Source organism: Carcharhinus amblyrhynchos, chromosome 7, assembly GCF_965287045.1.
Source record: "Carcharhinus amblyrhynchos chromosome 7, sCarAmb.v2.hapA, whole genome shotgun sequence".
In the NCBI taxonomy this organism is placed as follows: Eukaryota; Metazoa; Chordata; class Chondrichthyes; order Carcharhiniformes; family Carcharhinidae; genus Carcharhinus; species Carcharhinus amblyrhynchos.
The window spans coordinates 6,220,029-6,243,230 of NC_137330.1; the positions used below are offsets into that span (position 1 = coordinate 6,220,029).

Genomic DNA, 23,202 nt, shown 5'->3' on the forward strand with positions numbered 1-23,202 from the left:
AGAACAGAGCTATCATTTACCAAAACCATTTTTCGGAATTTTCTAGAAATCCAATTGAATGATTGATAGTTCAATCAGTTGGAAAATACAAATAAGCTTGGGAAACTTGGCAGAGAAGCAGAAACTGCCAGGTGTTCCAGGGAGGACGTTGCAATGGACAAACCAAAAAAGAGAACAGAACTGTTGAACAAGTTAGCAATTCAGGAGAATTGTCTAATAAAAAGATAAGTTGTTAAAAGGGAATGATGCTTTCACCTTGGAAGAAATGCAAACAGATAAACAATGGTTTGCAAAAGCAGAATAATGGACTAAAGAATGATTCTCTGTTGACAAGGAGCAGGTTATTCAGAAAAGAAATGCAGTGGTTTGAGAAAGAGCTCCGATGTGTTCAGTGACTGAGTGTTAAGCTGGCAAAAAATATCGTTCAACTGGAATTTTTTTTTGCAAAGTGCTGGAAGTCAAGGTGGGCATGCTAATGGAGCTTGTGACAAGTGGATTAAGGCTTGAGAACAAAAAGCAGAAGTTTCAGAAACTAGGAGCATTGAACATAGAGAGGAATCACCAAGAAGAACTAAAGCTGGAGAAAAGACAAAACGTGAATTAACTGACAGCTAACTAAAAAAAATTGATAGAATGAAGTCAAGAGGAAGGATAGCTTGATGAGCTGGTGTGAGATGGAGCAGAGGAGAGCTCTCTTGGGGTTGTCAGTGCATCTAAGGGTATTTCAGATCAATATCAAGATAAAGGAAAACAGTTATTGACTCTTGGAGGTGGAGCTGGAAATGACTCAGATCAAACTACAACTGCAGGACAACTTAAAAGGAGGAAGTCAATGCTTGGAATAAAGAAAAATTCCTGCGCTAGCTCTTTGGCAGAGCTAGTCCCACTCCCTTGCAATTCTGCATTGCCTTGCAGATTTTTGCTTCTCCCTTCTGGAAGTTATCATTGAATCTGTTTCCACTCCATTTCTCAGTGCATTCCAGACCACTGCATCTTGCTGCATAAATAGTACGGCTCGATCTGTCCTCTGGTTCTTCTGCCAAATACCTTTCAGCATTGTTACAGCTTTCACATTCCAACTCTTGATTTGTCCAAAGAGATTGAACTGTGGTGGTTAGGAGATCATTTTACATTTAATTTAATGAAAAACCCAAGGAACTGTCTTGAGGAAGCATCAGTTTCACGATACTCAGTGAACAGAGTAGTAAAAGTATGTGGCGGAAGGAACAGGAGCCTAGAATTTCTGTTCTTTAAGAAGTGTGCATAAATTCTTTTAACAAGAGAATGTTAAAGACTGGAAAGTGAGCAGGAGAGTAGAATTAGACATGGAATGGTCCGTAGATAAAGTAATCACCATAAAGTTGAAGGATTAAAAGCTTGATTCTGTGCTATAGTCCAGTAGAATTCTCAAACGTTATTAGTTGAAGGACTATTTTTCAAATGGGTAGGAATCTCAGATCCCCTGTCTCCATCTCAAGACATAAATCGAGCAAAATTTGACACCAAGGTACTTAAGATATTAGGGCAGGTGACCAAATTGCGTAAGACACTCCTTGCCAGTTTATTTGCATGAAAAAGTATTCAAGGCAGCATGATAATTAAGATATAAAATCGGAGCATTGCATGTGGTATTTTCTTTCCAGTATTTATGCAAGATGTGCATCAAATTATTTTTTAAACAAGCTTTGAGAGTTCAGCTGTTTCATTCAGCCACTTCATCACAAGTATCACATCAATGAGAATATTTCAGAGTGGGATTGGTGCTGGCATGCCTTACTGTAGTGGACAGTGAAATGTGTATTCCAATTCAACTTTTTCAGCAAGCTAGCCTAAAAGGCAGTTTGTCCTAAAAATGCTGCTAGTAGTAGGAATTAAATACCTGATTTACACACAACCTTGATGGAAGATTCATTTGAAACATGCCTGAGATGCCAAAGATGGCTATAGAACATAGCTTATCACAAGCTCAGGAGAAATGTGCTTAAAAGTGTTTATGTAGAAAATACATGGTGTGAGAAATAGATTTACACCTGCAGAAATACAAAAGGAACATTGTGCCCATTGAGAAAACTACTGCCCCTGGAGCACCAGTAATAGGTAGCAGGAGACGTATGCAGCTTGTTCCAACGTTTCTACTGAATATAGAGTATTGTGTACTGCAAAACTTGAGGTAGTAATTGATTCACACGTTAAGGGGGGTAATTTTGAATTTGCAGTCTCCATCTGCAAGAATGGCAGTATGCCCTCAAAATCCAGAAATCTGATTTGCACTGGTGTGTTTCTGAGTTCTGATCTTCCAGGCTCCTTGTAGGCAGAGTGGTGTGAAACATGCCATGGGACTATTGGAAGCTGTTTTAATATACTAGCATGTTATTAATGAGCACTCTTTCTGGAACTTCCCCATCATTGGATATTCAGCAGGTGCCAGCGTGACTGCTGCAGGTTCACCTCGACAGAACCCGCCATGGGGGTCTCCCTGAAGCATAAAGGTGAGTATAGCTCTGGGGGAGAGGGATATGGCCAGGCAGTAACCTGACAGTGCCAACCTGCGTCAGGAAGCTGACCCCAGTGGGAACTTCGTAGGGGTTGTGGTGGGCTGGGAGTGGATGGAAGAGCATGGGATGCCAGTGACAGATGTTGCCAGTTTGCAGGAGGGGTAGTGCCAATTCAGATCGGGAGTGGGAAACCCCTCACACCTCTATGGTGGGCTGGGGAGGAGGTTTATTCCTGTTATGATCGGGGCGCCTTTTAAACATAGCACCCAGTCTCAGTGCAGCTGGATTTTGGTGATGTGTTTGAGCCCTATTCCCCTGCATGACAGGGTGAAACACGTCCCTTAATTTTTTAGGCAGTGCGCCTTAACTCTGGAGAGAAAAATACTGCCATTTTTTGGTAAAATTTTGCCCCAAGTCATTGAAGAAGTATGGGAAAGATGAATAAATGTGATTAGCACTGCTTACTTATGTGTAGGGTAAACACCAACATGGACTATTTGAGCCAAATGATTCTTATGCCTCTTCTGTCTAAATTATTACTGCTCAGATAAATTTATGGAAAAGCAAGATCAACATTGTTCAAACTCAATTGTTTTTCCTTCATGTGCCAGAACTGAGTAGGTTTGACGATTGGAAAAAAAGTGAACCCTCCAGCAAAGTGAAGATCGAGGGATGACTTAAAAATTATAAAATGATTTGGTAAGATAAGCGTAAAGAAGATGTTCCCATTGTGGGGAAGATTGAATCCAAGGGCCATAAATAAACCCTAGACACTAATAAATCCAAAGATAAACCTTTTTTATCCAAAGAGTGCTGAGAATGTGAAAATTGCCATCAAAACGAAGATGGTTGAGGCAAACAGCACAGCTACGTTTAAGAGGAAACTAGGCAAACACATGAAAGAGAGAGGAAAATAAATATTTGTTAAGAGTTAGATGGAATATGGTGGAAGGTAGTTTGTGCTCTGTTGGGCTGACAGACCTGTTTCTGTGCTGTTTAAAAAAATGTGATCAGGTAACCGTAATAATTTATAAAGTGCTCTTCTTTTAGATGGAAATGAGAAATATAGTTATAGGAGAGTGTTAACTGCTGCCATTTCTCTGGAGGCTAAATGATTAAACAGGCTGTTCACTGATACCACAATGGAGAAGAAACTGAAAACACATTTTTGAAAACTGCGTACATTTTTATTTTAATAAACATAAGCCAATGACTCAAATGCTACTATCATTTCCTACTCCACCAATTTCACTGCTGTAATTTCCTTCGCTGTCAGTTTCACTGCTGTAATTCTCTGGCACAGCATGTTTGTCTTACTAATTCCCCTCACCAAAACAAACATCCTTGGCACATTGAGACAATTTAGAATAGCCAATTCACCAAATGCACATTCTTAGATAAATGGGGATAAGCGACTGATCTGTTTGAATGGCAGGAACAAGTTTGAGGGGCAAAGTGGGCTTCTCCTGTTCCTACGCTCCTCAAGACAGTGAAATTGAGAAATTCTAAAATGTGAATTGGCTCTACAAAATTGCACAAGAAAAACATGTAATTATGTATCAGTGAACTTTTAAATGACAACTAACCTCTTAAAGCCTGTTTTCCTGATCTGTTTTGCAGGCTGCATCACCCAGCAAAGTCGCACTTGGAATTTACTGCAGTTTAGTAGCTCTCCTTTTTACTGTAATAAAGACAGTTAATTATCGGCTTCACCTTATGTTTGAGGAAGAAGAAATAATACGTCATAATGACCAGACTGTTGCTTCCACAAAGCATGGAGCTGTATCTGGAGAAGGAGACAATAGAGAACAACAACCAGTGTCTTCTGTTAGTCCTGGGTAAGACAGCACAAATATATAATATTCTTTAACCAGTTCTTAAGAAGGATTTACATATAATATGTAGATAATTACAAGATAAGGATTCATTTTGTTTGTGATTCTGGTCATTGCTCAGTGAGTAACACTTTTGCCTATGTCAGAAAGCTTTAGATTCAAGTTCCAATCAAGAGACATTGAAACATAATCTAGACCAATAGTTCCAGTGTAATGCTGAGGGTCTGCTGGATTAGCTATATTTTCTTTGGATGAGATGTTAAACCGAGAATCCACCTTTTTTCAAATGGATGCTAGTCCTGCTGAGGTACACCTCATTGCATGAACTGTACTGTAGCTGTGATCATGCTCTTCACTAGACTGCCAGCTATTCCTTACATTTAGTGGCAATATTGTCTCAGTGAATTCTGTACTCTGAATTGGAGGTCATTGGTTCTAGTCCCACTCCAGAGACATTAATACAAAATTTAGGCTGACAGGTGTGCTGCACAGCTGAAGGGGCAGTAGTCAGGAATTTTTGCACTGTTGGAGCAGAGGTGCTGAGGCAGTGCTGCACAGGCAATGCTGAGGGAGTTCTGCAAAATCAGAATAGCAATGCTGGGGAGACATTGAATCTGACTGAGAAACAGTATTGAGGGAACACTGTAACCATTGGAGGAAAGCAGGTTTGAGGGAGTGCTGTATTGTTGGGGAATGGTACTGAAATTTACCTAAGCATAATTTGCAATAGGTTTTTCAAGTAAGTAGGATATAGAATTACCCGAATCACCGAAGGCAGTAAAATGGAGCCTGCAGTCAGCGTGAATGGATTGCAGCAATGAGTGCTGAGGTTTAAAATTATACAACCACATATGAAAGCAATGGCTCTGAATGAGCTTTGAGCAAAGTGTTTTTAATGATCTTATGGGAGAGTTGTTCTCTAATTTGTGGTCTTCGGGCCACTTGTTCTGCAACACAAAGTAAGGCAATAATATCTGTGGTGAGATTTTGTAATCTTAGTCATTGTAAAACCGGAAACTGTACAGAAATGAGAACAAGTAGGAAGCCCCTATTAATGAATAGAACATTTATGTTCTTGCGGACTTTTATTTCAACAGAAGTCTGCAATTCAAATTAAAACATAAGGAAATAAAAATCTGGTCCAAATGAGCATGAAGTTGTTGGACAGTTATTAAAATCTGAACTGATTTACCATTGCCATTTAGAGAAGGAAACAAAAAAAACTAACGTTCACTCAAGTCCCAAGGAATGCCTAACTCTTACAAGAGAGAATCTAACCATTGCCCTTGTCGTTCATTGACATTATCATGGCTGAATCCTCCGATATCAACATCCTGATGGTTAGCATTGACCAGAAACTGAACTAGACTATCCATTTAAATACTGTGGCTGCAGGGGCAGGTCAGAGGCAGAGAGTTCTGTGGTGAATAACTCTCTCACTCGCTCACACTCACACACAGACAGACACACACACCCCAGGGCGATTGTGAACAGGCAATAAATGCTGGCCTAGCCAGCAATGCCAAAGAACTAAAAAGAAATCTAATGCCCCATACCCTTTCAGACTTAGGACTCTGAAGTCACAGGAATGTGGTTGACTCTGGAAAAACTCTCTGGAGTCACTCAGTTGTATCAAATAAAAAGGCTCAGCACCACCTTTTCAGGTAGCAATGGATGAGCAATAAGTATCTGCTTTACCAGCCATTAGAATGGGGGGAAATGAAAAGAAGGGCTCAGTACAATATGAATTTCTCTGGGCATTCCCTGAAAGAAGTCTCAACATCAGTTAAGTCCAACAGGCTTATTTGGTAGCAAAAGCCACTTGCTTTTGGAGCGTTGCTCCTTTGCCAGGTGATTGGGAGTTATGTTCACAAACAGGCCATATAAAGACACCAACTCAGTTTATAGAATTATGGTTAGAATGCGAATCTTTACAGATAATCAAGTCTTAATGGTGCAGACAATGTGAGTGGAGAGAGGGTTAAGCATAGGTTAAAGAGATGTGTATTGTCTCCAGCCAGGACAGTTAGTGAGATTTTGCAAGCCCAGGCAAGTCATGGGGGTTACAGACAGCCTGACGTGAACCCAAGGTTGGTGCAGACTAAATGGGTCCAATGGCCTCTTTCTGTACTGTAGGATTCTATGATTCTGTACGATCCTGGTTGAGGCTTGTTGGACTTTAATCTGGTGTTGTGAGACTTCTTACTGTGTTTACCCCGTCCAACACTGGTATCTCCACATCATTCCCTGAAATGTCAGTTCCTAAATTCAATTAAAGGAGAACACTAATTTTATTTCCATAGGAGTAGAAGGTGGCCTTTCCTTAAGATAACTCTGCCTTTCAGTTAGATCCCTGCTATCTCTACACTGAAATCCAACCACATCTGGAGTACTTTATCGAGGAGCTTGCCCTTGAAGGAAGATCAGCAGAGGTATTGCGATGTGCAGACTGTTGGCAGTGAGGTTATGGCTAAGAGGGAATTGGCAATCGATGGAATCCCTACCATAGAATCTCCACAGTGCAGAAGGAGGCCATTCAACCCATCGAGTCTGCACCAACTTTTCGAAAGTGTATCTTACCCAGGCCCAAACCCCACCCGATCCCTATATCCCCACCCTTCTAACCTGCATATCTTCAGACACCTAAAAGACGATTTAGCATGGCCAGTCCATTTAATGTACACATCTTTGGACTGTGGGAGGAAACCAGAGCACCTGATGAAAATCGTGCAGACTCTGCACAGTCACCAAAGGCTGGAATTGATCCTGGGTCTCTGGCGCTGTGAGAGAGCAGAGCTAACCACTGTGCTCCCAAACATTTACATGGTTTCCATTTTCTGCCTGTAGGTTATGAATCTCCTTGGAAATTATGGGTAACACAGCACATGGTGTTTTACGAAACAACAAACTTAGAGCATGTCTTACAGTCAGAATCCACCAAGCTCAACAGGCTTGTTGTTGCAGGCCAAGCATTAACCTGAACCTAGGAGGATCCATTGAACTTAAATTATACTGTGTGAAATATTCAAATCTTATTGTTATCTGAAAAAAAAACAAAGGTTTTTCTTGCATTTCTGTGGCATTTTCATGACCTCGGGAGATAAGAGCTTCATGACCAATGGAGTATTTTTGAAGTGCAATCATAGTGGTAATGTAGATAATTAACTGACTCTAGTTGTCAGGTAATTGCACACTCCTACATGATTAATGGCTGATAGGGTAAGGGTGTAGTTGGACATGGACTCAGGAGAGCCGAAAAGAGAATTGGGAGGTGATTGTGGAGGAGAAGCAATGTCCTTCATTGATGTAACCCTGCCATTTTTACCTGGTCTGGAGTTATATGTTACCCCAGTCTCATAACCAACGTGCTTCATAAGGTAAGCTCTTCACTCCCCCGAGGAGTCAAATGAGCCTTTTGTAATCTGTTCAAACACAATTATATCCTTTTTCAAATAAGGAGACCAAAATTGTACACAGTTCTCCATATGTAGAGTGACCAAGGCCCTGTACAGCTGCATTGCAACTTCCCTACTTTTAAACTTGATTCCCCTTTCAATAAATGCCAACATTCTTATTGTGTTATTAATTACCTGCTGTGTCTGCATACTAACATTTCATGATTCTTATATCAGGACGACCAGATCCCTCAGTATCACCGAATTTTGCAATCTCCATTTAAATTGTATTCTGCTTCTCTATTCCTTCTGTCGGAGGACAAGTTCACATTTTCCCATGTTATGCTCCTATCTATAGCCCTTTGCAAACTCCACCTCCTCTTAACTACTTACTTTCCAACCTACCTTGGTGTCATTAGCAAATTTAGCCCCATACATTTGGTTCCTTTTCCCAGGTGATTAATAAAGATTAAAGGCCCAAACACTTGTGACACACCAGTAGTTACAGTTTGCCAACCTGCAGAAGATCCATTTATCTCTGCTTCCTGTTAGCTAGTAAATCCTTTATCCATTCTAATGTTAATCTCCTATTCCATGTGCTGTTACCTTGTGTCGTAATCTTTGATATGTCACCTTACCATCTGCCTTTTGAAAATCTAAGTGCACCACATTTACAGGTTTTCCCCATTATCCATGTTGCTTGTTACTTCAAAGAATTCTGATTAATTAAACATGATTCCCCTTTCACAAAACCGTGTTGACTCTGCTTAATCCCACTATGATTACCCTAATATCCTGCCAGAACCTCCTTAATGGATTCTAGCAATTTCTCTGTGACAGATGTTAAGCTGACTGGTCTATAGTGTCCTACTTTCTGTCACCTGCCTTTCTTGAATAAAGGCATTATATTTGACCTTCCCATCTGCTGGGACTGTTCCAGAATCTAAGGAATTTTGGAAAATTATAATTAGTGTTTCTACAGTCTCTTTAATCACTTCTAAGATCCTAGGATGCAGAGCATCTGGTCACGAGGACTTGTCAGCCTTTAGGTCTAATAGTTTTATTCACACCTTTAACGGTGATGGTAGTTGTTTTGTTATCTCCTTATCCTGTTTTGATTTTCAAATAGCTTTAGGGAAGTTTACTACAATGAAGACAGGCACAATACCTGTTAAACCCTTCTGCCATTTTCTTTTTTTTCCATTATCAATTCCTCAGACTCACTCTCAAGGGGACCAACAATAGCTTTAGTTATTCTTTTCCTATCTAATTGTAGATACACTTGCTATCTTTTTTTTTATATTATTAGCTAGCTTTCTCTCGTTTCCTAATTTCTACCTCTATTATTTTGCATTGCTGGTTGTTTTGTGTTGGCTATGCAATCCCTGTTATACTGTTAGTATGGGTAAGTCAAATTACAGAATTTATCAGGGCTGGACCTGCTTTCGACCCATTAATTGACTTAAGTGGAAGGGACAACCAGACAACTTGTGTAAAGGGCAGCCAGTTTTCCACCATTGGAAAATCACTTCCATGCTGCAGCCATGTTGAATTCTGACAGATTGTTCACTGGGAAAAAATGTTTACATTACATCAGTTGAGTATAAATTGCTGAATCCCCAACTTAATTTAATTATCTTTTTGAAGTATGCCCATGAGAAAAAACAAAGCAGAACAGGCCAGCAAGTAGAGAAGCAAAAATTATACAGCAAATCCTAACAGTTGTGGAGCATAGAGGAAGACTGTAAAGTCAAGCAATGTTAGAAGAATTAAGAGCAGTTGCCTCTGGCAGTGAGGTTAACAAAAGGGGGAAGATTTGAGAGAGCAGACGTAGGAGAGAAAGAGCTTCTGTGAACATTATGCTAAGCATCACTTAGCAATAATGGGTAGCAGCAAGAACTACACTCATCGATCCAGGAGCAATTCCTTGGGAGAACACTCACTTCTAAGTGCAGTGTGACTGTTTGAATTATTTCTTCAGTGTGAATATTGACTGTTTGTGGTGAAACTGGCACATTCTGACTCCTGCAATCAGACATTGTATTCATGTGCAAACAGAATCATGACAGTTATTTTAAATTCTCCTCCTTCTTTCACCAACATTTTATGTCAGTTATGTAGTGTTTAATATAGCTCTTTTCAGATAATTACTGTCATTATCTAATTATTAATTTTAAAAAGGTTTTTTCCAGCTAATGCAAATGATGCACATCAGGTAGCATGATCTCGCCCAGATTGAGCTTCCTAGCTGCTGAGTGATATCCTATTTCAATAAATCGACCTTACAAGCACACCTTTTACCAAAGGACTGATCAGAGACAAAGGCCTTATATTTTAACAAAAGTATAATCTAAATTCTTTTGCTTATAAGAAATGCAAAACCATCAGTGAATTAGTCATTACTCCAGAATCACCACCCTTCTTGTTTTCCAGCAAAGCATTCTGTATCTTTGTACATTTACCGAAACATCTCAAGTCATTGGCTTCATGGGAAACATTGCAAGAAAATTAAATAAATGGTAAAAATACAGCTGCTTACGTCAAGTTAAATCATTGTCTCAGCGCAAAAGAGTGTGACAGACCGAAAAGCTCTGGGATGTAAAAGTTCCACTGGCTTGTCTACCGGTGCAGACCAGAAGAGCAAAATCATGACACTGTGCAATCCCATTCCTTGACTTACTGTGCACTGAGCTAGTGGATTCAAAATCAAGGTCTGGGAGCAGAAATTTTCCATGGGGTAAAAAAAATCCAAATTAAAGCACTGTGTTTAATGTGTAGAAAAGTAGCATTCAAAAACAGAGAAGTTTTGTTAAATTTGTATAGAATCTTGGTTGGACCACGTTTGGAGCACTGAGAAAGTTCTGGTCTCCATCTAAAACTGATGATATGGCACTGGAGAAGATACCATTCCAGATGGTGAAATAAAGTGGGCACCACTTCTGCTCTCTTGCTTAGTCCTATTTCTCAGGCGATTGTAATTGAAATTTAAAGTGCTGGCATTGTGCATGGCAAATGTGTGATTCTGTAGCAGGAAAAGCTTTTCAGTGGTGAGCCCCATGTCTACTGACAATGCTGTAGCTATGGGCAAATTATAAAAGAGCCTCCCTGGAAATAGTTGAAATGTTGTAAGTGAATCAGAATCCTGTAAGGTCTCAGCCAGGTAACATCCTGAGGTGGACCTATGTTTGGACGATATTGACCCCACCGTTTAGGTCATCAATTTCTTACCCTGATTGATTCACCCCATCACACCAAGAATGCCAGGTTACATGTCCATGAGTCCAAATCTTCCCTCTTCCATTTTTCCATTCCCCCAACCCCTCTCTACAGCCTTTATAGTCTAGAAATATATCTTTTTTATTAAATATATTCAGTGACTTGGCTTCCACAACCTTCTGTGATGGAGAATTCCACAAGCTCATCATCCTCTGAGTGAGGAAGCTTCTCTTCATCTCTCCTAAATCGCCAAACCCATATCCTGACATTGTGAATCATTGTTCTAGACCCCCTTCCCCCCCCACCCCCAGCCAGAGGAAACATCATCCCTGCATCCAGTCTGTTCAGCCCCATCAGAATTTCAGATGTTTCAATGAGAGCCCCTCTCATTCTTCTAAACTCCAGTGAATACAGGTCTAGCCAACTCAATCTCAACCCAATAATCCTGTCATCTCAGGAATCAGCCTGCTGAATCTCTGTTACTCTCCCTCTATAGCAGTGTATCCTTACTTAGTTAAGGACACCAAAATGGCACATTGTTTTCCAGGTGTGGTTTCAGGCCCTGTACAGTTGCAGTATGACATCCTTGCTCCTGTACTCAAGCCCTCTTGCAATGATTCAGAACTGCTTGCTGAGCCTGCATGCTTGTGTTATGACGGCCACAAGAGAGCATCAATAGATCTGCTTTGTGAAGTGTGAGCTGCCTTATTGAGCAAGCAGATGCTTTCCTAATGAGAAGCAGTCAGCAGGGGTTTTTAAGCTTGGACGGTGCGGCAGGTCTCAAGGTGAAGACAACCTGACTGTAAGCCACAGTAGTGCACAATAAAGCATTCTAGTGATATGAAACTGGAATTTGGATGAATTACTACAACTTGCTTCCAGTGACTGGTGTATATTGACACCCAGGTCCCTTTGTACATCAACATTTTCCAATCTATCGTCATTTACATAATACACTACCATTCTGTTTTTCTACTAAAATGAATAACTTCACACTCATCTACGTTATACTGCATCTGCTCACTCAACTTGTCTAAATTACCTTGAAGCCTCTTTACATCCTCCTCCACCATGTTCCCACCAAATTTTATATCATCAGCAAACATGGAAATATTACATTTATTTCCCTCATCTAAATCATTGATGTATATTGTGAATAACTGGGACCCAAGCACTGAATCCTTTGGGATTCCACTAGTCACTGCCTGGCTCTCCAAAAAAGACCCATTTATTCTTACTCTTTCTTTCCTGCATGCTCACCAATTCTCAATCTATGTCAATATATTTTCTCAAATACCCCAATCTTGCACACTAACCTGTAAAATGAGCCCTTAGCAAAAGCCCTCTGAAAATCCAAATACACCACATCCACTGGTTCTCCCTTATCTATCCTGCTAATTGTGTCCTGAAAAACTCCAGTAAGATTGCCAAATGTGATTTTTTCATTCATAAATCCATGTTGACTTTGTCTAATCTTGTTGATTGTTTTTAAGCGTCCTGTTATCATATTCTTTATAATTGACCCTAGCAATTTTCCTGTTACTGATGTTAGGCTAACCAGTCTGTCTTTCCCTGTTTTCTCCTTCCCTGCTTTTTTAAGTAGTAGGGTTGCATTTGCCATCCTCCAATCTGCCATGTCTGTTCCACAATTCACAGAATTTTGAAAGGTGACAACCAATGTATCTACTATTTCCATGGTCTTATCCTTTCATACCCTGGGCACATCCTTTTCTCCCCTGGGATGGAGATTATCAGGTCCTGGGAATTTAGCGACTTACAGTGCTATTAATTTCTCCAGCAGTATTTTTTAGGTAATACTAATTCCTTGAATTTCTCCTCTTCACTAGACCATGGGAAGTTATTTGTCTTCCTCTGTGAAGATAGATCTAAAGTAGTTGCTTAATTACATTGCTATTCCTTTGTTCTTTTTTGGACTGTAAAGGACTTGCATTTGTCTTCACTAATCTTTTCTTTTCACATTCAGTTATCAGAAAAGACTGATCAGGCTGGGGCTGATTTCTTTCAAAAAATAAAGAGAAGGCTGAGCGTGACTTCTCAGATGTATTTAAAAATTTGAAAGGGTTTGACAGCATGGGCAGAGAGATGTTCCAAATTCTGGCATAGACCAAAACTAAAGCCATAAATATAAGATATTTACTAATTATTTGAATAGGGAATTCAGAAGAAATTTATTCACCCAGAGAGTGGTGAGAATATGGAATCCACTACCATCGGCAGTAGTTGAGCAAAAAGCATTCATACATTTAAGCGGAAGCTGGATAATTACGAGGGAGCAAAGAATAGAAGATTATGCTACATGGGTTAGATGAAAAGAGTTTTGATGGTACTTGTATGGAGAATAAGCACTGACCTGGGCCAGTTGGACCAAATGTCCTGTGTTGGTGCTGTAGGGAAAAGTCATTAATGTCACTTTGCATAATTTTCAAACCCTGCAATACCCCTGAAATCAGAGCAGTAGCCAATTGATGAGCATGTAGCTATTTTCAAGGTAAATTGCTGACTTCAGAGAGATCAGTGCGGAACTTCCGGTTCACAAATGAAATCGATCCTCCCTTTAGGTCAGTTCATTAATGTATTCTGTGAGCAGTCCTTAGGGATACAAAGAACAACCCAGCACAGGAAACAGGCCCTTTGGCCCAACAAGCCCGCGCCGCCGCATCACCCTACACCTATTCTACCCTGCGTGTCTACGAATGGATGAAGGAGTTAAAATCTGAAATTGTAGACATTGATTTACATGTGCCTATCTGATATGGAAAAATATTCAGCTTCGTTATAGTGTCTTAAGTGTGCAGTGTTCCTAGAATCTTGAGTAAAGATGATGATGTTGCCCTGTCATGCCCATTTTGGCTCTTTGAAAGAGTTTTCCAATAAGTCCCATTCTCCTCTTTCACCATAACCCTCTTTTTTGTTTTCAATTATTTATCCAATTCCCTTTTGAAAGTTATTATTGAATCTACTTTCAACTTCCTTCCAGACAGTGCATTCTAGATCATAACAATTAGTTAATATGCAATACATTGCTAAATTATTTATACAGATTAGTTCAGCATTTGAGTCTTTCATAAGTTGTGAAGGATTGGTAAGATGTATTTTACTGTAACACCTTGTCTATATCCCAACTATGGTGTCACAGATCTTCCTAGTAAACGTTTTGATATCTGGCTGAATTTTTGGCTTACCCTTTCTGATTGACTGTATCTTGCTGAAGTCACAGGAATCGTGTGCAAGATATTCAGTTGGCTGACTTCAACAGGGATAGTTCAAAGCAACCAGTTTGCCACAGCTCTTTGCAATCCATGCTGGACCCTGGGGCTAGTGACGACTCTGTAAGTACCTTGATGACACAGTGCAGTTTATAAAATGAATTATTTTGCTTGATGTAGCAGGAATGCATTTGTCAATTTTTGTGCTGATTCATTTTCATGCAGTATTTCAGTTTCATGGACTGAGTTCCTCCATTTTTGCAGTAGTGTAGTGAGAGAGCTGGGCTTTGTGAGAAAATAAATACATTTATTTTTGATACACAAATCAAATTGTGTGTAGTATTTGTGTATCTGCATGTAATACTGTGGTGAATATTAACTGTCCTGACAGTGGTCGTTTGTAAATTATTCCATTCATTTCTAATTCAGAAAGAGGATGTAGGCAATTTTCGTTAACAATTAGGAATTCCATCACTGTAACCCTGCCTATCTACCTAAATATTGGTAAATGTTGGAGATTCCGATTCAAAAAATGGTTAATACTTTATCCATCAATTTTTGAAAAATCTGTTGTTAAAGGTTGCCATCAAGTTGGAGGAATTAAGGCCATTATTTTAAAAATACCTTGGTTTTCTTTTTTTCCTATATTTCTGTTCTTGGACAAAATATATTTTTATTGAGCAATGTTTATTTATGATAGCCAAGAAACTCGCTGAAAGGATTTGCAAGCAGTTAAATCAGTTTGCATAGTTGAAATGACAATATCTGAAAGTGATGAATCAGTTTCACTTCCTGTTCCGGTTAGACACTGTTATTCTTCCCCAGCTAATTTCTTGAATGCCATCAAAGTTCATCCACAAACATCCCTAAATAAATAGAAAAAAAATGATAATATGTTTGTTTTGGTCATTTGTTTTAAATTTAAGTAGACAGAGTGGTGAATAGTCCAAATACCTCTTCAAATTAGCATGACCTATTAATCCAATGGGTTTTGAGTGAGTTTGAGGAAAATTTGTCTGCAGCTCAAAACAGCAATCGTCTCAGATTGACTGACTTCCAAAGAAATTGAATGATTTTTACACCCAAACTAATATGAATTAAGCAGCATTGTAATTCCTCACATTTAACAGAAAGACAGAGAGCTGAGTTTTAGAAGAAAGCTTAATTTTGTACCAAGATTCGGATTTTTTAAGATAAAATATTGGCAGGCACTTGAGCAACACCATGGCTTTTTCAGTCTGTTCCTAATCATGGAATAGAATCCCTATCATGCATAAGCAGGCCATTTGGCCCATCAAACCAGCACTGAAAACAAGCCTATGTTGGTCCTGTCCCTGCAACTCCACATATCTACCCTGCTAGTCTCCTGAGATGAAGTGGCAATTTAGCATGGCCAATCAACCGAACTCTCTCACCTTTTAGATAATGTACTGAAACCTTTGCTCCTTTCAAATAGGATCTGCCGACAAATCCTAAAGACGCAGAAGCACTCAAAGGTATGTGAACTTCCCTTCTACTGTTTTTATCCATTATAAGGTTGTTTCCTTACTGTTTCTTGGCCCAGATGCTTTAAAATTCCACAAACCTACTAAACCTGATGTGCGTTATGGAACCTTCTCTGAAACATGAATGCCAGTTATCTTAAGCCAACTTGCTTCTTACATATACACGCACGCGCCCCCCCCCCCTTATCAAAACACACACGCTCACGCGCTCGTCCCCCTTCGCTCGCTCGCCCGCCCGCCCCCCCCTCCCCCCCATACTTGCCAGCCCTCCCCCCAAAAAACCTCCATCTGAAGATCATATATTTACCAAGGAGAGTCAACATAGGAACACAACCACCTCCAAGTTCTGCTCCAGTTCCTGCACCATTTTGACTTAGAAACTGTCACGGGTCAAGATCCTGGAATTCCATTTCCAACAGCATTGTGGAAGCACTTAACCACGTAGAATGTAGAAAACTACAACACAAACAGGCCCTTTGGCCCACAAGTTGCGCTGATCATATCCCTACCTACTAGGCCTATCTATAACCCTCAATCCCATTAAATCCCATATAGTCATCTAGAAGTCTCTTAAAAGACCCCAACGAGTTCGCCTCCACCACACCGAGGGCAGCCGATTCCACTCACCCACCACCCTCTGAGTGAAAAACTTATCCCTGACATCCCCTCTGTACCTACTCCCCAGCATCTTAAACCTGTGTCCTCTCGTAGCGACCATTTCAGCCCTGGGAAATAGCCTCTGAGAATCCACCCGATCTATACCCCTCAACATCTCATACACTTCTATCAGGCCACCTCTCATCCTTCGTCTCTCCAGGGAGAAAAGACCTAGCTCCCTCAACCTATCCTCATAAGGCATGCCACCCAATCCAGGCCACATCCTTGTAAATCTCCTCTGCACCCTTTCAATAGCTTCCACATCTTTCTTGTAATGAGGCGACCAGAACTGCACACAGTACTCCAAGTGGGGTCTGACTAGGGTCTTATAAAGCACATAGATTGCAGTAGTGCAAGAAGGTGGCTCACCACCCTCTCAGAGGGCACTAGGGATTGGCAATAAATGTTGGTCCAGCCAGCAGCGCTCACATGCAGAGAGTTAATTAAAAAGGCAAAGTGTGTAATTTTTGATCACAAAAGGACTACAAAGTTATACATATAGTTCCAGGCTGTTATGAAGGGTATACTTACTGAAGAATCAATAACACAAGTAACATTGGTCCCATTGGATGAAGGCAGTGTGACTCATCATCAGAATTGTTTTGAACAAATTCTGTATCCGTCATTGCCCTGTTTAATATTAGTAATATGCAATATATATCTTAAATTTGATTTATTCTTGTCACCTGTATTAGTATGCAGTGAAAGCATTGTTTCTTGCGCGCGAGACAGACAAAGCATACCGTACATAGGGAAGGAAAGGAGAGTGCAGAGTGTAATGTTACTGTAGAGAATTGAAACAAAAATTGCAGTCATAAGAACATAAGAAATAGGAGCAGGAGTAGGCCATCCAGCCCTTCGAGCCTGCCCCGCCATTCAATAAGATCATGGCTGATCTGTCGCTGCTCATTCCACTTTCCCGCCCTCTCCCCATAACCCTTAATCCCCTCTCCTATCAAAAACCCATCAACCCGCGTCTTAAAAATATTTAGCGAGGCAGCCTCCACCACTTCAATGGGCAGAGAATTCCAGAGATTCACCACCCTTTGAGTGAAGAAGTTCCTCCTCAACTCCGTTCTAAACCGCCCCCCCTTTTATCTTGAGGCTGTGCCCCCTAGTCCTACTGTCTTTTTTGAGCGGGAAGAGTCTTTCCACCTCTATCCTATCCATCCCATTCATCATCTTATACGTCTCAATGAGATCTCCCCTCATTCTTCTAAACTCTAACGAGTAAATTTAAAGAGTCCTTTAAATCATTTTAATTTCATGAATTTGAAGAAGATTGAATGTTGCATAACATACTCTGAATGCATTGTTAATACTGATGATTTTGCATATTCCAGAGAAAGACTTCAGAAGACTCACTGCACCTCAGGAAAGCACTGTCTTCTCACATGAACCAACTTACAAAGCTCTTTTAATGTTAGGGGGAGAAAGAGAAGGTAAATATTCTTATCATGTCTACCTCTTCCTGTCTCTGCTGATGGCAAGTATGATACTGCTTTTAAAGGTGCATTAAAATAGACATGTCAGACCCCATACAATATCCCACCATTTGAAATTGGTTTGTTATCATATTATCTCCAATAAAGATGATTCCTGTACACTGCCTCCCACCCTCCCCAAGAAACCTCCATTTGAAAAGCATAAATTTACCAAGGAGAGCCAGCATTAATCTGTTATAAGGTTAATCATGTCTGACTAACCTGATTGAACTCTTTGATCAGGTGGCAGCAAAGATTGATCAAGGTAGTAAGATATTGTATGTATTGAACTTTTGAAAGGTCAATGAAGTGACATGAAGGAGGCTAATTAGGAAAATGGATGGAATTAAGGGGAATGTTTAACATCATGGCGAGCAACCTTCTAGAAACAATTATACAAGGTAGAATTCGTAGTCAGGTGGGATGTGGCTTGATTAGGAAGAGCCAGCATGGATTTATGGGTGGCATGGTGGCACACTGGTTAGCAGGCTGCCTCACAGCACCAGGGACCTGAGTTCGATTCCTAGCTTGGGTCACTGTCTATGAGGAGTTTGCATGTTCTCCCCGTGTCTGTGGGGTTTCTTCCGGGTGCTACTGTTTCCTCCCATAGGCCAAAGGATGTGCGGTTATGTGGATCGTCCGTGGTAAATTGCCCCTCAGTGTCAGGAGGACCAGCTGGAGTAATTGCGTGGGGATAGGGCCTGGGTGGGATTGCAGTCAGTGCAGACTCTGGGTCGAATTGCCTCCTTCTGCACTGCAGGATTTAATGATTTCCAAAGGGGAAATCATGTTTAAATAACTGAGGTTTTTTGAGGAGTTAACAAAAAGGGGCGATGAAGTAATGCTGTTGATGTGGCATACGTGGATTTTCGATGCAGTGCTGCGTTACAGACTTGAGAATACTTACAATTCATAGAATAAAATGGACAGTAGCAACATGGATACAAAATTCGCTGAATAATAGGAAACAGAGTGACAGTCGATGGATATTTTTCAAGCAGGGGCAAGATTTGTAGTAGTGTTCCCCATGGGTCAATATTGGGACTTTTGCTTTTCCTGAAGTATATTAATGATCTAGAGCTTGGTGTGCAGGGAACAATTTTAATGTCTGTAGATGATACAAAACTTGCAAATATTATAAAGTATGAAGAGGACAATGTAGAACATCAAAATGACATAGATAGGTGACAGATAAAGCATAATGCAGAGAAGTGTGAAGTGATGCATTTTAGTAGGAAGAACATGGAGAAACAGTACAAAATAAGCGGTAAAATTCTTAAGTGGGTACAGAAGCCGAGGGACCTGGGTGTATGTATACATAGTTCATTGAAGCTGGTACCTCAATTGGAGGGCTTTATTAATAGTGGCATAGAGTACAAGAGCAAGGACATTATGCTGAATGTACACAGAACACTCGTTAGACCTCTGCTGGAATATTGTATACAGCCACACTATAGGAAATATGTGAATGCATTGAAGAGAGTGCAGAAAAGGTTTACAAGAGTGGTTCCAGGGATGAGAAACCTTATGAGTATAGATTGGAGAGGTTGAGACTGTTCTCCTTGGAGAGAAGAAGGCTAAAAGGAAATTTGATGGAGATGTTCAAAATCATAAGGGAGCTGGACAGAGTAGATAGGGAGAAACTGTTCTGCTCATAAAGAGCATTGAATGATTACCTGAATAGAAACAATGTGTGCGGGTGTAGGGAAATAGCAGGGGATTGGCACAAAGTCATATTGCTTGTTTGGAGAGCCAGTGTAGAGACAGTGTGGTCAAATAACTTCCTTCTGCGCTGATTCTGAGAAGAGGTGGAATAAATAATAAAATTGATCCAATGACATGAGGCAAAAGGTGGTGGTGGTGGATACATTGAGATAGCTTGCAGTATTGTTCCCATAAAATGCTGCAGGCAGGCTAAATGAGGGCCAAGTGGGACTTCGGCGGGGAGCGGGAGGCCCTGTATTCTGGAGCTGCAGACCAATTTAGATTGGTTAAACACCAAGATAGTGTCGGTGGTTATTGCCTGGTCTGTAGGAGAAGGCCCGTGGATTCCCAGAGCAGGTAAGTCCAAAGTATTGGGTAGGGTTGCTTTGGGCAGACTAGACAGAGAGCAATTGAGGGTGGATTTAAGTCTGCAGACAGATAGGAAAGAGGGGAGGGCTTTAAGGGGGTGGGGGGCTAAGAACTGAAGAGTTTTGTTTCTAATTCAGGCTGCCCTGTGCCACAGGTTGTCCACACCAAATGTTTTATGGCATGGACAATGTATTATCAGGGTAACTAGGCTTGATAAGTGTAACTGACCCTTGATTAGTTATTTGAATGTGGTGGGTAGGCTGTCAGCTTTTGGCACCTGTCCATGGTCCATGCCCTAATATTATGGGGGAGAGCTGGTGATGGGTGCAAAGGTAGTGAGGTGGGCTCCTACCCTATTTTGTATGCCTCCCCCACCCCCCAAAAAACATGCACACTGGGAGCACATACTATATTGCTTTTGGGCTGTATTTTATAAATGGAATAATTTTGAGAAGAGCAGATGAGTAAAATCTAGATGTCTAGGCACACATTCTTAAAGGTGACAGGGTGGGTTGATGAAGTTACTTGGGTCTCTAAAGAGAGGGATAGGGTATAAAAACAAAGAAATCATACTCAACATTTACAAAACATTGGTTGGGTCTCAGTTCTTGTACATTGTGGACAATTCAGCACACTACACTTCAGGAAAGAAGTAAAGACCTTGGAAAAGGTACAGAGAAGGTTTACCAGGATGTTATCAGGGATAAGGGATTTTCATTGTCAGGAGGTTGGAAAAGTCAAGATTGTTCTTTTAACATCAGAGAAGGTGACTTAATAGAGGTTTTCAGGATGATGAGAGACGTTGATAAAGTAAATAGGAATGAATAGTCTCTCTGAGTGGGTTAATGACCAAAGGTCATAGGGACAAAATCATTCGGAAAAGATCCAGTGAAGAGGTGAGGTAAAATTTATTCCCTCAGTTACTGGGGGAACACTATACCTGAAAAGGTGATGGTAGCTGATTCCCATAATTTTAAAGAGAATTTGACAGGTCCTTGATAATGAGGGACTTACAGGATTACACACAAAAAACAAGAGTGTGGGTCGAAACACAACTTTGATTTCAAAGAGCCAGTTCAGGCATGATGGGACCAATGGTCTCATTCTATGCTATAAGTTTGTGTTTTTATATCACCCTTTCCTTAATAAAGGTGATCTCCATGTCCCTCTATCCTAATAAAAATCTCTTCTCTTTATGTACCAAACTAATATTAAATAAAATGGTGTATGATCACCATCTCTTTATTAAACTAGTTTCCAAAGAAACAGGAATGAGTGCATTATTTGAAGTGGGATTAATCTAGGCCAATCTGCTTTGATTAAAAAAAAATTTACACTTTGTTTTACTAGATCACTACATCCATTCCCTTGGCTTGGATTAAATATCGTTGCAACCTGTTGTGGTAAAATCTAAGTTGTGTTTATTGCAGATCTTGACCTGAACAGTGCAACACCCTTGATGCCCTATGATTCCCCAGTTTGTTACCAGAAGTCAGTGTCTCAAGATGCAGAGCCCAACAAAAAACCCAAAAAAGAGAGTGACACCTTGGAAGAAGCGTCTTTGTTCCTTTCCCCAGCTGCTGCCCCGTGTGAATCTACTGTTTGTCCACTTAGTGCTACGGGTCGGTTAAATGGTTCTAAAAACATCAAGCATCATGTTTCATCTCGAGTTTGTACTGTATCAGTGCCTGCCAACCCAGCTGATTCTAAGGTGGCTCCGACTGAGGCAAAGGATCCACCTGGTTCTCCAGGACGACGAGCACCTACAGAACAGTTCATAGCTAAATTAAACCAAGATCATCAGTGTCCTAATGCATCAGAGACTGAGTGCAATGTAATAGTGACTAATGCAGATAATGCTGAGCCATTACCAATGAGTACTGCTGAAAATATAATGTGCAGGAAATGTTCCAATCATAGTGACGAAACCCTTGGGAACAGTGTTGGTCATACTGAATGTGGGGACCAGGAGTTTCCAAGTGAACCGAGTACCAACGCTGCGTTAATCAGAGTGACAGACCTGGGAGCAAAAGAGGATGATTTGAATGAATCTGACGATGAAAGGATTCCAATTAATAATTTTTGTCTGGTGAAACCTACAGAACGCGAGGAAGTAGAACTCTACCTTGATAAGGATTCCAGCACAGATTTAATTCAGAATTTGCAGTCTAGAACTAATCAAAATAATTCAGTTCAGAATCCTAAACGGACACCGAGTTTGCCAAATATGCAAGATCCAGATTTATCAGACATTCCAGTTACTGCATTGAAACTGCCTGAAGCTGGCCGAAAGAGCACTGACACTATTAATAATGGTAACTTAATACCCTCATCATTTTTATATGTTAATGTGAATAAAGGGGTGCAGTGTGTATCAAAAACAGATCTTGCTGTAAGACCAAAGTCTTCCAATTTTCTTAAACAGGCTTTGTCTAGTCACCAGTACGATAAGCAGAAGTCAAGGAAACAAGTAAATGTTAATACTGACTCCACTGTTTGTGGTAGCAATGAATCTTGGTCTATTACAGTGGTCCCTAAAGACAACAAAAGTGAAGATGAGGACACAAGTGATCATACTAGTCTCAGCAGCACCTCAAGTCTCCAATCTCATCACAATCTTTCAATAGAAACCTCATCCAGTACTAATTCACAGTCCTGCTGTTCCCCAGATCATGCATGTCACAACTACCAAAATTCACATCAACCGGCCAGCTCTAGAGCTGTGTCAGACTCTTTCTTGAAAGTTGTGCATTGCCTTATAGAAAACCAGAGGCAACGCGAGCAGCAAGTTGTGGCTGATTGCTCTTCGCAAACACATATCAGGGTCCTTAGTGCAGATGGAGGAACAGATGTGGTCTTGAGCAGGACATCCAGAGGGAGCAACAACAATCAGGGAAGAACATTAACCACTTCAAAGTCTGACTTAGAGGCCAAAGAAGGGCAAATCCCAAATGAGTCAAACTTTATAGAGTTCATTTCCTTACTGGAGTCAATTAATAGCTCAAGAATTAATGCAGCAGGCTGGACGAATGATTGTCAAGAGGCGGGTGCCATGGGTGGAGGTATGGTATATATCGTGTTAGGGTGTTTTTATTCAAAAGTTTTTGTAAATTCAAATAACTTGCTAGTGTGTATTTTCTTTTGTGTTATTTCCACATAGGCATAGTGGAACATTCAGCTATATCTTATTAAAAAGTTTATATTTGCCTACAAAATCTTATTTCCTGCTTTTTTTGTCACACTTTTATGTTAATGTTTCCGTTGTGAATTATTTATTTGCAATGGAAACTTCCCATTACCTTGCAATCAGGCCAT

The 23,202-nt window shown here is 40.4% G+C and overlaps 1 protein-coding gene across 1 annotated transcript in view; it reads left to right on the top strand.

The window, feature by feature from the left end:
- The window catches only part of LOC145345344 (pecanex-like protein 2), a 220,115-nt gene that overhangs the window by 11,900 nt on the left and 185,013 nt on the right, over positions 1-23,202 (top strand). The window contains exons 2-6 of the mRNA XM_080193158.1: positions 4,116-4,333; positions 14,174-14,291; positions 15,625-15,664; positions 17,674-17,772; positions 21,318-23,046. Coding sequence (XP_080049284.1) covers positions 4,116-4,333; positions 14,174-14,291; positions 15,625-15,664; positions 17,674-17,772; positions 21,318-23,046 — 2,204 coding nt within the window. The remainder of the gene's footprint in view (positions 1-4,115; positions 4,334-14,173; positions 14,292-15,624; positions 15,665-17,673; positions 17,773-21,317; positions 23,047-23,202) is intronic.